This window comes from Papilio machaon, chromosome 12 (assembly GCF_912999745.1).
Source record: "Papilio machaon chromosome 12, ilPapMach1.1, whole genome shotgun sequence".
NCBI lineage: Eukaryota > Metazoa > Arthropoda > Insecta > Lepidoptera > Papilionidae > Papilio > Papilio machaon.
In genome coordinates, this window is record NC_059997.1 from 7,327,609 (window position 1) to 7,344,191 (window position 16,583).

The 16,583-nt window shown below is 38.2% G+C and overlaps 1 protein-coding gene across 2 annotated transcripts in view; it reads right to left on the minus strand.

The window, feature by feature from the left end:
- Window positions 1-535: 535 nt before the first annotated feature.
- Window positions 536-16,583, minus strand: part of LOC106710442 (zinc finger protein 774) — a 43,135-nt gene continuing 27,087 nt past the window's right edge. Inside the window, exons 2-3 of one of the 2 annotated variants that reach the window (XM_014502496.2) lie at window positions 1,855-2,706; window positions 536-1,445 (exon numbers count right to left, since the gene is read on the minus strand). In XM_014502496.2, the coding sequence (XP_014357982.1) occupies window positions 538-1,445; window positions 1,855-2,706 (1,760 nt within the window). In that variant the 3' untranslated portion in view covers window positions 536-537. Of the gene's footprint in view, window positions 1,446-1,770; window positions 2,707-16,583 lie in introns of both variants that reach the window. The other variant, XM_014502495.2, reaches the window with a different exon arrangement.

Genomic DNA, 16,583 nt, shown 5'->3' on the forward strand with positions numbered 1-16,583 from the left:
TTTATTACAAATAGGCACAACGATGTACCGGAAACATTCATCGCGAAATACTGTTAAGTGGTAAAAGAGCAATTCTTACGTCTTTAGATTTCAACGAAGAGCTTTAAATTCTAATCTCTGGTTCGATCCGTCGCTGGATCCGCCGGCGACTCTCGCCCAGACACTAATTCTTACTTGGTAACTTAACATTACGGGGCGCAGTAACGAAGTCTTCACCAGTACACGCTGCGACGACGGTAACACTATTACATGACTCTCTCTACAGTCGCGACAGACTTGTTACAATCATTTATTTACAGACCGAAGCATTGTACAGCGATCCGATATTAATTTTTAGTTAATCTCGATAGTATCTATAAGCTCGCGTCGGCGAGTCGTATACTTTTATAAAGCCGTAATCGACGTTTTTGGGACGTTAGAGGCGCTAAAAGGTCCTACACTCTAGTTATAGAGGCGGTCGACGTAGAGGTCGTGGTGCGCGGGCGCGTGCGAGGGCGCGTGCGGGGCCGCGGGGTGCCAGCGCGGCGGGGGCGCGGGTCACTGCGCCGGCAAGCAGGCTCCCGGCGCGCCTGGCCCAAGCGTCGGCTTGAACTCTCCGCCCGTCGGGAACTGCTGGAAGGGCGGCGCGTAGCACTGCGGGAAGTACAGCTCCGGCTTCACCACAGCCGCCGCGGGGGGCAGCGGCCGCGGGGTCTTCGCGTCCGCACGCCTCGCCTTAGCGGCGTGCGGGTTCATGTGGTTGTCAATGTGCTTCTTGACTTCGGGCTCTGTTGCGAAACGCCGCCGGCAGTTGGGCATGGGACAGCAGAAGGGCCGGTCGCCCTGGTGCGTGCGCGTGTGCTGATCAAGGATCGCTTTCTGCCTAAAGTCTTTGCCGCACTGGGTACACTTGTACGGCTTCTCTCCCGTGTGGATACGTAAATGCTGGTTCAGTATCGTCCGTTGTCGGAAAAAGCGCGGGCAGTAGACGCAGCCGTACGGTTTCTCGTTGGTGTGGATGCGCAGATGTTGCGTTAGATGCGATTGCTGCCGGAAGCGCTTGCCGCATTCCGGGCAAGGATACGGCCTAGACTCTATGTGAATGCACCCGTGTTGCAACAACGTCGACTTCTGCTTGAATTCCTTTTGGCAGATAGGGCAGCGAACATACAATGGCATCGCACGACCTCCTAAAACGTCAGGCAACTTACCCCCCTTCAGGTATTGCAACGACAGACCCGAGCCGAATACGGCGTGATTGAGACCTTTTGTATCTTTGAAGTATGCCGGATATTGCGCCGTATCGCCCGGCGAGAAGCACGACCCGCGTTGCTCTCCGTTCTGGCCATCAGCATCGCCAAAAGTCGACTGAATCTCTTCCTTATTCTCATCCGGTGGATACGGAACGTCCTGCGGCCACAGAGTCGGTGTTGTTCCGTTCTTGAATATAAGGTGCGGAGAGACGTCTGCAAAAAATTTTATACATCGGTTAATGATATATATCCCGATAACAGTTTAGGCTAGACGACGAGTGGGTTAATCGAACTGGGGACGGTTACGGGAGCGTCCGGCGATCGGTTCCGCGTCTCGCGAGCGCTCCGCAGCGCGGGCGACATGGGACCGAGAATTTGATAGATAGACTGATAGGAAGGCCAATGGATGCGAGACCGAATCGAACGAGGTGAGGGCGGTAGGATCGCGCGCCCCGCTTGCAGCCCGGCGGCGAGCGGCAGGCTGCGAACGACGCGCGCGGGGAGCGGACCGGGGCATATATGTGTGAATATCGCTCGCCTTGGTGTGTGCGGACGTGCTGGTTCAGGATGGCCTTCTGGCGGAAATGTTTGCCGCACTCGCCGCACGTATAGGGCTTCTCACCGGAATGGATGCGCAGGTGCTGGTTGAGGATGGCGCGCTGCCGGAAGGAGCGCGGGCAGTACACGCACGCGTACGGCTTCTCGTTCGCGTGGATGCGGAGATGCTGCGTGAGGTGCGACTGCTGACGGAACCGCTTGCCGCACTCTGGACACCCGTACGGCCGAGAGTCCGTGTGGATGCGCTCGTGCTGCAGAAGCGTCGACTTCTGCTTGAAGTCCTTGCCGCACGTCAGGCATTTAAACAGGCGAAGTTCTGAGTTGGGATTATGTTTCCTCGGTTTCGGTTGCTCCGGCTGGACGATATCCGGCAGGTGGCGCAGCTCTGGCGCACCGTACTGATCGAGAGGGCTTTCCAAAGACAATACGCCACCATTTTGTTTGAGATAGTGTAGCGGAAAACCACCGGTGCCCAGCATGTGGCTCGTCGGTCTAGCTTCCTTGAAATACGGAGTGTATTGCTGCTGTAGGTCGGGTTGCACGAAGCACGGCCCGCGGTCTAGATGGTCCTGGTTCTGGGCCTGTGCTTGGTTCTGGAGTTGCTGGTCGACCTGCATGTGATCCGGCGAGGTCTGTTGTTGCTGCGCCTGTTGCTGGGCCTGCTGCTGCGCCTGCTGCTGTGCAAGCTGCTGCGCAGCGTCCTCGGCAGCGGCCGTGGGATCGGGGGGCGGTGGCGCCGGCGGGTAGGGCGATGGCGCGGGCGAAGCGAGCTGCGGTTCGGGCTGAGGCGAAGGCCCTCCGGGGCTCTGGTGCTGCATTGTCTGGTAGCCACCGTCGAGAACGCCTCCGCCCCACTGCGTGCCCGGTGGTGCACGTTCCACGCCATCTTTGTACAGCACGTATGGCGCTGTCGTATCTGGAAAGATGAGAAAAATACTTTTAAATTGGAATACAAGCCAAACATTAGGCATGATTGATAGACACGTAAGTCAGGTTACGTTATGTATTACACAAACTATGTCTGCGAACTGTACATTAAACGAAATTAAGTTTGGATACGCATCGACTGCTTAGTGGCATACGGCCTGTGGTTTGCGGGACGCGTTCCTCGGCGGTGGAACATGCAAGATAGAATCACGTAAACAATCACAAGGTCTCGCGATTAAACTCTCTGTAGAAGGAACTCGCAAAATGAGCGCAGTTTCTAATGATTCACTTTCCCGACGGTGTAGATAAATGATACCGGATAAAAACGCGGGAACATCAATTTTCTTCTCCCGCCCAAAGCGAAAATGCAAATGGCGGATGCAATATTGTCATTAAAGTTGTTAAGGCGAAATTGACAAAAACAAAATGAAGATGTAAAATCATTTTCAGACACCATTAAACACTAGAATTTTAGGCCAAATCGACGAGTGGTGAATAACATTTAAAAACTTTTTTATTTGATGCAATGCCTTATAACATGATGTTTTTAACGTTGCCATTTATTTACTATATGTGCATTTATTCCTCTTCAGTATTAACAAGAAAAATTACTTTTTCTGTTTGTTAGTATCCTCGTATTTTTTTTACGAGCCGAAACTACCGTTATATTTTTTCGGTTTGAAAAGCATGGTAACACTGAAAATGTTGTTAAACGTTTTATAATTTTGGCAGGAAAAGGCCGGTCACAGATAAAAAACGCATGTCGCTCAAAGACAGATGAGTAATGGAGGTGCGCCCTTGTTAACTCAACTCTTGTCAATGCTTCTGACAGCAATCGTGAACGGATAACGAGGCTGGCTATAAGGTGCGTTCATTTTTCGTTACAGACGACTTACGAAGTATAAGTTAATTAATAATAAAAACTAAAAAAGCATTATCGTTATTTAACCTTTGGCGTCAAAGAAAAACAATCTCAAATCAGTTGGTGTTAAATACAATTTGCGTATATTTAATTTAGAATTTTAGATCTCTTTACTGTATTGGTGGACCACTTTATCATGTAAACAAAACCTATTAAACGATATCCTTAGTTTTAAATTTAAATTTGGAACCGTTTTAACTTTTTTATTTAAAATACCATTGTTCATTGATACGGCTTTGTGGGTTCGTTAAAAAAAACTAGCTCCATTTATCTTGGTGGGGCGGGCATCATCGTTAATAACTTCCCAGAGATGTACTAAACCTCGATAAAATCGTGCTACTACACATTTATCTCGGCCACAATCGACTTGTCGATATCTTGATTCTTCATCGCGACTACACTATCTTTGGGTAGCCATATTTATTTAATAAAAATCCCCTTATTAAATTCTGTTATTTAGTAAAAATCTTATCTTACGATTGGAAATTCGTTGTTTTTTAAATTTTATAAGCCGAAGTCTTTAAGTCCTAAAAATAATAAATAATTAACCGTAACTGATTGTTGTTACAAAATAGCTTTTGTATAAGTATAAATCATCTTAATTTATTAGTCATTTTTAATAAAGCCAGACATTTATTTCTAGATTTAAACATGTTTTTTTTACATGTGGGCGGTGTTGGTGAGGTTCAAGTTTGGTCTGGTCTAAGCATTCTGGCTGAATACCTAAATACCGGTATTTTAATGTCAATTTATCTTTAATATGCAGTTATGATTGACGTGGGTTGTGTTGATATGTAAAAAAATGCCGTTCTGTTCATTTATATAATGAATTGTAAAATTAATTACTTGGATGTTTTAATTTGTGTTGGATAAGAAAAATTAATTCTATATTTTAATTGCAAATACAAGGAGTTGGCGCGAAAGTACATTGCGCGGGAAACATGAGTAAATGCGACTTTACATGAGACAAAGATTTATGTTCGAATAACATCTGTTTATAATCGTGCCTCCGGATAAATAATGCGGGAGGAAACACGTCCAAATGATTTCTTCTTGACGTCGAGGTTTTAATGACGTATACAGCGGGCTTAAATCTCGTATCGTCGGCCGGATGACTTCACATGTGCGGTGTCATTTCGAATTAACTTTTTTTTTGTCTTAACCCTTTTTAAATTATAGCGTTCGGATGACGTACGAAGCTATGGGAATGCGTTATCCCTTTTTCAAGTTCTTGGTCTAATACGTTACAGTTTCTTTTACCTCGCGTTTTGTTAGGACTACCAACGTTAACGCATGACGTTTCACATGGAGTAAGTTATGTTAAATAACAAGGAAATGCACATGCGCTTGATGTGAAAGTATTAAATTTTGTGACGGATTAATGAGTTTTATTTCTGGATAACAGATGGCGGTAAATTTGGTGAGAGAGCAATAAGTTCAACGTTCGAATGTAAAAGAAAAAAGTGTTGCATAAATCCTTACTAATATTATAAATGCGAAAGTAACTCTGTCTGTCTGTCTGTCTGTCTGTCTGTCTCGCTTTCACGCCAAAACTACTGAACCGATTTAAATGAAATTTGGTACACAGATAGTCTAGAGCCTGAGGATGGACATAGGCTATATTTTAACGCGAAAAAGGGGTTGTAAGGGGTTGAAAGTGGGGGTGAAAGTTTGTATGGAAGTGTCGCCTACTATTGTTTACTGAACCGATTTAAATGAAATTTGGTACACAGATATTCTAGAGCCTCGGAAAGAACATAGGCTACTTTTTAACGCGAAAACAGGGTTGTAAGGGGTTGAAAGTGGGGGTGGTAATTTGTATGGAAGTATTGTCATTTTAACAGTTAGAAGCTTGAAATTTCTTCCTAAGGCTGCTAATTTGATAGAAATAAATATGAAATTAAATTTTTGTAAAAATGTTACCCTCAAGGGTGCTAAATAACTATAGGGGATGAAATTTTGTTTGGCAATATATTCGGTTTTGGTGAATGTTTTGTTTAATATGCTTTGCTGTAACCCTTACCAATATTTAGTCTAGAGGCTGAGGAAAGACGTAGGCTACATTTTAACGCGAAAAAGGGGTTTGAAGGGGTTGAAAGTGGGGGTGAAAGTTTGTATGGAATTATCGTCATTTTTACAGGTAGAAGATTGAAACTTATTTTCAAGGCTGCTAATTTGATAAAGATAAATATAAAATTAAATTTTTGTAAAAATTTTACCCCAAAGGGTGCTAAATAACAATAGGGGATGAAATTTCGTTTGGCAATATGTGAGGTTTTGTTGAATGTTTTCTTTAATATGTTTTGCTATTACCCTTACCAATATTTAGTCTAGAGCCTGAGGAAGAACATAGGGCACATTTTAACGCGAAAAAGGGTTTGCAAGGGGTTGAACGTGGGGGTGTAAGTTTGTATGGAATTATCGTCATTTTTACAGTTGGAAGCTTGAAACTTATTTTTGAGGTTGCTAATTCTATGTATATATAAATATGAAATTAAATTTTTGTAAAATATTTACGCCCAAGGGTGCTAAATAACAATAGGGGATGAAATTTTGATTGGCAATATGCTCGGTTTTGGTGAATGTTTTGTTTAATATGTTTTGCTGTTATCCTTGCCAATATTTAGTCTAGAGCCTGAGGAAAGACGTAGGCTACATTTTAACGCGAAAAGGGGGTTGTAAGGGGTTGAAAGAGGGGGTGGAATATTGTATGGAAGTATCGACTTTTTTTACAGTTAGAAGCTTGAAACTTATTTTTGAGTCTGCTAATTTGATATAAAGAAATTAATATTCAATATTTGAAAAAAGTTTACTCTTAAGGGTGCTAAATAACAATTAGGGATGAAATTTTGTTTGGGAATATTTTAGATTTGTTTGGGAATATTTTAGATTTTGTTGAATGTTTTGTTCAATATGTTTTGCTGTTACCGTTATAAATATTTAGTTTAGAGCCCGAGAAAGGATAAAGACTACTTTACAATGCGAAAAAGGGTTTGTAAGGGGTTGAAAGTTAGGGTGGAAATTTGTATGAAAGTATCGTCATTTTTACAGTTAGAAGCTTGAAACTTATTTTTGAGGTTACTAATTCTATATAAATAAATAGGAAATTAAATTTTTGTAAAAATTTTGCCCCCAAGAGTGTTAAATAACAATAGGGGATGAAATTTTGTTAGGCAATATGTAAGGTTTTGGTGAATGTTTTGTTTAATATGTTTTGAACAAAGCCTACTTTTTAACGCGAAAAAAGGGTTATAAGAGGCTGAAAGTGAGGGTGGAAATTTGTATGGAAGTATCGTCATTTTTACAGTTAGAAGCTTTAAACTTATTTTTTAGGCTGCTGATTTGATATAAATAAATATGACATTTTAAATTTGTAAAACTTTTACCTTCAAGGTTGCAATGTAACAAAACGGAATAGGGGATGAATGTTTGTATGGGAAGAGGTTTTGTGAGTATTTTGTAAGTGTCATATTTTTTGGCATTTTTTTATAAGTTTAAGGAAAAACCACAACAACAACATAATTCACGACCCGTAACCCAGAGGGGTAGGCAGAGACCCAGGACCTACATTTGGCGCGGTCCGGGCACACCTCTTTCTATGTTCTTCTACATACATCAAAGCATAGCACGTTGGTTAAATAAAATAATTAGCCCAAAAAAAAATGCTACCCAAAATAGTATTTCACGCAGACGAAGTCGCGGGCACAGCTAGTAATTATTATAAAACATGAAGTAACTAAAATAAGAAAAAATCAATTTATTAGTCGAATAATGTTCTGTTACCCCAATTACTTCTGTTAACCATGATTTTCAAAAATACATAAGATAGTTATCTATATTATAAAGAGGAAATTTTTTATTGTTTGTTTGCATTGAATAGACTCCGAAACTACTCAATCGATTTGAAAAATTCTTTTACTGTTGTGAAGCTACACTATCCCCGGGTGATATAGGCTATATTTATTAGTAGATTTATTTTTTAAATTCCGCGAGGACGAAGTTTTGGGCTAATTCTTAAATAAATCTGATCTTCCTGTAGCTTCACAACTTTTACAATTATCAAAATATAGATTAATGAAGTTCGCGATTTTAAGAAAAACATTTGTATTAATTTACTTTGAAATCTAGGGTTTAGAAAGGACACTTAATTCATCATCATCATCATCAGCTCACTATACGTTTCCACCGAGGGGCTCGGAGCCTACCCATTGTTAGGGGTGACTAGGTCAACAGTGGTTAACTTCACAAATATCATCGAATTTCTCATCGAGTTATGTGCAGGTTGCACCACTATGTTTTCCTTCACCGTAAGACGTCGGAAATGTACATAATTAAATCGAAAACCACATTGGCACATGGCGGAATTCGAACCCAGAACCTGCAGATTGCAAGTCAAGTGCTTAACCCCTGAGCCACCGACGCTCTTACTTAATTAATTGCTTAGAATTGGGTTTTAAGGAACTTGTATAATTCATGAAACATCTAGGTATATATGAATATGATACTCTTGCATTATCTGTGGTAAATGGTATGTGTTTTTATGAATTTTTATTCATGATAATTATTAACTAGAAATAGAAAGGAAGAAGGAGGCTTGACTTCATTTAAAGCACGCTACGAGTTTACTAAATGTAAGGCAGTGAGACGAGGCGAGGGTTAATCGAGTAGTGGCTGGTTCGGCGTGCGCAGACGCAGCGCAAACTGGTCCTTCGAGTACGCCCCTTCCTGCAGGTACAGTCATGTTTCACTTGCCTATTTTACAATTTAAACATTTCCATATTGTTTTATCCGATTCGAAGCTCTTTCTAATAAATTTCAAAATAATTAAGTACCATACTCGTACATTAGAGAGTGGCTTTAATTTTTTTTTTTCTATTGTGAAGCTATTAATTTTAATTGTGTGTAAGAATTTGTCCCATTCGGTGTCGAGACCCTTGGTCCGTGGGGTCCTAGCGCTAGAAGGCTTTTTAAGGAAACAGCAAAAAGGTTAGTCGACATCACAGGAGACCGAAGAGCTGGCAGCTACTTCGGACAAAGAATTAGTCTAGCCATTCAAAGGGGGAACGCTACCAGTATCTTCGGAACTTTGCCTAAAGGGACACCTTTTAATGACATATTTTAGATTTTATGTATTATACTAGCTGTGCCCGCGACTTCGTCTGCGTGAAATACTATTTTGGGTAGCATTTTTTTTTGGGCTAATTATTTTATTTAACCAACGTGCTATGCTTTGATGTATGTAGAAGAACATAGAAAGAGGTGTGCCCGGACCGCGCCAAATGTAGGTCCTGGGTCTCTGCCTACCCCTCTGGGTTACGGGTCGTGAATTATGTTGTTGTTGTGGTTTTTCCTTAAACTTATAAAAAAATGCCAAAAAATATGACACTTACAAAATACTCACAAAACCTCTTCCCATACAAACATTCATCCCCTATTCCGTTTTGTTACATTGCAACCTTGAAGGTAAAAGTTTTACAAATTTAAAATGTCATATTTATTTATATCAAATCAGCAGCCTAAAAAATAAGTTTAAAGCTTCTAACTGTAAAAATGACGATACTTCCATACAAATTTCCACCCTCACTTTCAGCCTCTTATAACCCTTTTTTCGCGTTAAAAAGTAGGCTTTGTTCAAAACATATTAAACAAAACATTCACCAAAACCTTACATATTGCCTAACAAAATTTCATCCCCTATTGTTATTTAACACTCTTGGGGGCAAAATTTTTACAAAAATTTAATTTCCTATTTATTTATATAGAATTAGTAACCTCAAAAATAAGTTTCAAGCTTCTAACTGTAAAAATGACGATACTTTCATACAAATTTCCACCCTAACTTTCAACCCCTTACAAACCCTTTTTCGCATTGTAAAGTAGTCTTTATCCTTTCTCGGGCTCTAAACTAAATATTTATAACGGTAACAGCAAAACATATTGAACAAAACATTCAACAAAATCTAAAATATTCCCAAACAAATCTAAAATATTCCCAAACAAAATTTCATCCCTAATTGTTATTTAGCACCCTTAAGAGTAAACTTTTTTCAAATATTGAATATTAATTTCTTTATATCAAATTAGCAGACTCAAAAATAAGTTTCAAGCTTCTAACTGTAAAAAAAGTCGATACTTCCATACAATATTCCACCCCCTCTTTCAACCCCTTACAACCCCCTTTTCGCGTTAAAATGTAGCCTACGTCTTTCCTCAGGCTCTAGACTAAATATTGGCAAGGATAACAGCAAAACATATTAAACAAAACATTCACCAAAACCGAGCATATTGCCAATCAAAATTTCATCCCCTATTGTTATTTAGCACCCTTGGGCGTAAATATTTTACAAAAATTTAATTTCATATTTATATATACATAGAATTAGCAACCTCAAAAATAAGTTTCAAGCTTCCAACTGTAAAAATGACGATAATTCCATACAAACTTACACCCCCACGTTCAACCCCTTGCAAACCCTTTTTCGCGTTAAAATGTGCCCTATGTTCTTCCTCAGGCTCTAGACTAAATATTGGTAAGGGTAATAGCAAAACATATTAAAGAAAACATTCAACAAAACCTCACATATTGCCAAACGAAATTTCATCCCCTATTGTTATTTAGCACCCTTTGGGGTAAAATTTTTACAAAAATTTAATTTTATATTTATCTTTATCAAATTAGCAGCCTTGAAAATAAGTTTCAATCTTCTACCTGTAAAAATGACGATAATTCCATACAAACTTTCACCCCCACTTTCAACCCCTTCAAACCCCTTTTTCGCGTTAAAATGTAGCCTACGTCTTTCCTCAGCCTCTAGACTAAATATTGGTAAGGGTTACAGCAAAGCATATTAAACAAAACATTCACCAAAACCGAATATATTGCCAAACAAAATTTCATCCCCTATAGTTATTTAGCACCCTTGAGGGTAACATTTTTACAAAAATTTAATTTCATATTTATTTCTATCAAATTAGCAGCCTTAGGAAGAAATTTCAAGCTTCTAACTGTTAAAATGACAATACTTCCATACAAATTACCACCCCCACTTTCAACCCCTTACAACCCTGTTTTCGCGTTAAAAAGTAGCCTATGTTCTTTCCGAGGCTCTAGAATATCTGTGTACCAAATTTCATTTAAATCGGTTCAGTAAACAATAGTAGGCGACACTTCCATACAAACTTTCACCCCCACTTTCAACCCCTTACAACCCCTTTTTCGCGTTAAAATATAGCCTATGTCCATCCTCAGGCTCTAGACTATCTGTGTACCAAATTTCATTTAAATCGGTTCAGTAGTTTTGGCGTGAAAGCGAGACAGACAGACAGACAGACAGACAGACAGAGTTACTTTCGCATTTATAATATTAGTAAGGATTTAATCTAATATTTTAATTTTCTATATAATTCTAGAAGCTTGTAGAAGTCTACAAAATATTTAAAATGTTTTCATAGCATTAAAGATATTTGAACTGTAATGATAAATTAAACAATGTCTTATGTTGCGTACTGTACATTTTCACAGATGACCGAAGCCGTCATCGGGCTCACCGGATTACATCCCAACAAAGCCAAGGTTAAGCATAAAAAATGCACGATCGTATTTATAATGGATTTTAGGGTGTACGCAGTAGGATTCAAAATTTATTGATAAGGTTCACGAGTCTTTTGTAATCTAGATCGAGGATCGAATGAGTATATAACATAATCGACACTAGCGCCAGTTGGTCGGTGGATTTTTTCGGCAATTATTTTTGATTACTGCGCACGTACGATTTGACGAGGGACTCTTGATTAAATGATGATAACTCTTCATACACTTCATACACACATGTTGAGAAATTAAAAAATATTGTTACTTACAAAAAATAAGTTAAGAAACCGTGCCTAGGCGTGAGAACGAGAGGACGACCCAAAGCCCGATGGTCAGACGACATAATAAAAGTAGCAGGAAAATCCTGGTGGAAAACGGCAACAGATAGGGAAAAATGGAGAAAAATGGAGGAGGCCTATACCCAACAGGGGTCATGACTGTTTCTTTAATTTAACTTGTTAATTTTAATTTAAACAAATAATGTATGAAACTATCATGAAATAAAGGCTTATTATTATATTATTATTATTATTATTATTATTATAATGTCAACTTCAAATCATTCAAACACAGATACGTTTAAGGGACAATCTTTTTCCAGGTGTTTTGAGATGAAAGACTTACTGCACTCAAAGCCTTTAAGAGCTTACTTAAACAGCCCTTAAGTGTATTATAGATCTTGACAAAGAAACTCCCATAGTGCGGTAGTTAACCTTAAATACCAAGAAGTCAGAAATCTTTACTTTAGCTTTTAAAGTAATGCGATTTGTTATTGCTAACTGACAACTGGTTATTTTAGAGTGTGGTGATTCATGAAACTCGTTAAGTCCGTTGTCCGATCGACAATGAGAACAGGATGGGTGGCTGCTTGTCGGGAGACGTGTTGACTCATAGTCACCGTCTTTGTAACAGTAAACAATTTGGCTTTAGTTCTTCGCTTCATTAGCTACGAGTTCCTCTGTTTGTTAACTATGAAATTGTATAAAATAAATGATGGGTGTAGAGGTTATTTAGATATTGTGTGCTTTAGGATTTTTGTATTTAATTAATGAAATTACGAATGTTTATATCCAAGAGGGGAATAAAACATGTGGTTAAAAAGATCGCTCATATATTGTTAAACACAAAGAAAGACAAAAGCACATCACATAAATCTCACTTAATTTGTAAATATATAATGTAAACTAATTACTAGTATTAAATAAATAAAATAGAAAATTCGACATAAATTGAATCTTTGAATCACTTTTTATAAAATTGAACGAGACTAAAAGGCGGTTCGTTGGAAATTTTCAGCCAGCAATATTCAAGTTAAAAATAAAACAATGAATTTAAATTATATTTTTATTGCACCATATTTTCCAGACAGTGTCAAAACAATTTTTTTACACGGAAACGTAACATCTTACATGTGTCAAAACAGATAAAAAAAGGTTTTATATTCAATTACGGCAACGGTCAGCATTGAATACATTGACATGGTAATGCAAATATGTTTACTTGAGTACTACGTACGCGAGACGCGATGAATGAAGACGTTTCGCAAAAAGCCGAGCGCCTGCAGACGCATAAAAAGTGGACGACACATAAACGACAATCGTAAAGTTATTCCAATGTCGAGATTTAAAGGATGCGTACACATTGGTGTTGTAGAAATGTAAATATGTTGTAGTTATACGCGTTTGTGTAAAAATACTTCAATTAGGATGAATTTAAAACTTGTTCCAGAAATTAAGAATCCGTGACCTACCTTAACAAAACGTTCTACGTTATAATTAGTTTTATAACTAAATTAAGATTAAAATATATTTTCGCGTGACATGTCATTTAAGATTATAAAATAATTGTCATTACGGTCATGATTGAGAGTTTTTTTTAACAAGTGGCAACCCTATTTTAATCTCCACAACATCGTTACCGATTGTACGCACCACGCACGCTTCACCATGCACGCTGCACGACACTCGTCGCGACAATTTATTTTGGTACGGGGCAATGCACTGCACAGCCCTGAGAACATCGCGCCTTCGACCAATAAACGAAAAAAAAACAAAACCAACCCTGCAGAAATCGAGTACCCAAGTCGGAGAAGGGCCACTTCTCTTCTGCACATCTTGAATAGATTCGACCTTTCACGAGCTAAATTTTAAGAGAACTGCTTGAACTAGATAGCGGAAATTGTAATTAGTATTACTAGTATAAGAATCCACTCATAACTTGAGGTTAGGTTTTTAAAAAGCTTAAATATAATATCTAGGTCGACAAGCCATAGATCAATTGACCTTAAAAATATTGCACCGGACAGAATTAATTAAAATAAAACAATAGCTTTATAATGTTTACGTTTTAAGGAATGGCGTTGTAAATCTTTTTAACGGTTTCAACTGTAATTAATGGCATGTTTGTACGCTCGCGACAACCGAAGAATGGTACCCAATGCAATAAAACATTAAAACAGTCCATGTAACATGGTTGCACTTTGTTATTCCTGAAATAAATACTGCGGACCGCGAGCGACCAAGTCACGAGCGACACGAAAAGGCTATTTCGACACTTAATTAAAAACAATTCGTTGTTTAAGAATTTTTAATTTTTAAACTATACTTACTTTATTTGAAACAATAAAAATGCACTTGCATGTATGTGGCTGTATGGGTGATGCCTTTGCCTTCTAGGTGATCTGTCAAACGGGATATTCCGCGCTAAAAGGTTATGATCAACAAATCATCAAAATGGCGGTTGGCAGTAATTAAAGCGAAAGGTTTGCAATAACAGGCCATAAAGCAAACGACGCGCATTGGTGACGCGCCGCCCGCGCTATTTCCGTCCTCGACGCCCCTCGACAAATGCTAATGTCCTCTAGGACACTCCAGCGCGGGACACTCGCGTTTATGTTGCCATTGCTGTTTTAATAGTAATTATTTTTTTGACGACGCACACCAAACATTAAATTAAGACGTGAAAGATAACAAACTAATATAGAGCTTTCATAATGATGGAAAATTTACGTATGTGAGCGTAATATTGACGCCATTCTAAGATTGTAGACGACTGATAATAAAAATTAAATGCACCTAACTTTAAGGTAAATAATAATTCTCCAGTAGCAAGCACATAAACATTTGGAATTTCAAGTCTTAATTTTTTGTCCTTATTTAAATAAGTAACAAATTACACCTTGGAAAATTTTAAATTCGGATTATCAACACGAACAATGAATGAAACAAAAAATCGTGAATTTATCATTTAGCAATACTAAGCTTGAGGAAACTTTAAACAGACGAAAGGTCTATTACTTTATTAAAATTTTGATCATACTATAAGCAATACGATACGATACGATCATACTATTTATAATTATAATACAGTGTTTGAAGCATGCGTTGTTAACGGGAGTGCAGCGATGAGTGGTCACCATGATATCCGTCTCGCAGGCGTCTATAATAAGCCTGGAGTTTGAGATGTGGACGCATCGGACGCATTAAACGCATAAGACGCACTTGACAAATACATTTTTATTGTGCTAAAAGTTACAAGTTTTGTTATGTATCGTAGTTTATGTTTGAGTAAATCGTCGTTTATAATTGCGAAGTATTTTTCGATCGATTGGTGTACAGTGTACGACGCAGTCTTAATTGTGTTTTAAGATTTTTTTTTTAATTTTAGTAACTATTTACATGGTTTATTGATGGGACTAGCTAGGTTTTATGGTTGTGGAGATTGAATATTTCTAAAAGTTATATCTTTTAAAAAATTAAATAGTATGATTGTAGACGTAACGTTAAGACAACAAAAGTGGAAGAATTGAAGAAAATGACCCGCAAAATGGCGAAGGACTTGTATTGCAAGATTTCACATCAACAATCTAAGAATGTATTTCGGATAGGCGACAAATATATTAATACATTTTGTCATCCCTTTTCTACTCTTCGACAAAACAGAGACAACAATATGTATTAAAAAATAAGAGTGTCACGACAACCAAAACCTACTGTAGCGATCGAATTTTGAGTGGTTGACAATAACATTGAATCGCGGCAATGTCGCGACCGCGGGGTGCGCGACGTGAGGCGAGGTGCGCAGGGGGCGCGGTAGGTCACCTACCTGCGACTAGTTCTGACTCACAGCGCACGCGGTCAATTCTCAGAAGGATAATTTTGCTATAAAATCTTATTATAATTTTGTCTGAATAAAATGCAAGTATTAATTATATTAATCTTACACTTCATATATTACGACTACTTTTGAAGCATCTGGAATCAATTAAATCAGCAAATCATCTCATTAGCCAAGCCTAGAAAAGCTGCAATAATACGGTTCGGTACTTTGATTTAAGTAATCTCGACTAGGTTACCTCCCAGTTTAGAAAGGGTGAAATTGGAATAATTAGACCAAAAAAAATTACCCTTTCACAATATAGCCAGCCAATTTGATCAACATAACAGCAATCTAGTACTCGTAAAAAATGTGGCAAAGGAATTTCATCTCCAGCGATCTTATTAGAAGGCCTACATTTCGCAATGCCATTCATAAAATCATTCGTTTAACAGACACATCAATTACAACCGGTTTACATTGGTTAGTAACGATTGAGATATTTTTATTGCTTAGAAATATCTAGGTTTTAAGAGATCGGATCCTAACTTGTACAAAAGAAGCACTCGTATTCAAATAGTCTGCAGTTAATACAATCGTAATCATGTATTGTAAATAGTTCCGTCATTATCGACCCGGATAAATCAATATTATTTGACGATATGCTTATGTTGTGTTCTTTTTACTGTTGTACTTCTACTATTTAAAAACTGAATGAATCCTAGTTTTTTTTTAACGTCATTGGTGCGTTATTTAGAAACACAACTGTTTTCTTATTAAATAACCTTTTTATTTTTGTATTTCAATATAGCATAAAATATGATTTATAATTCGGTGTAAACTAAATTCGTTTTTTAAATGTTGGTACATTAATTAGTGGTGATTATGTGCGAGAGGATAAGCGGGATGTAAATATCGTGGGGCGGAGAGGGACGGGTTTATTTCCAGCTAATGATGAACTGGCGCGGCGGACGCAGGATCTAGAAATATATCACCACATCGGTGGATGTGTTTGATTATTTATAATCTGTGTACGAAGATACTGCTACACTTTATAATCTGTAATAACACTATTGCACAAAAAGACCCCTATTACGCCTGTTACCTTTTCTTATTGAATTTAAACTATTCACTAGTATCTGTGGCTTGTCATTTAATGGCGGGAAATTTGACAGCAAATATTTTTGTCATTAATATTAAGTGGTAATGAAATAGTAAAACGTCTGAGGGTTTATAACCCTAGTTTTTTTATTTTTTT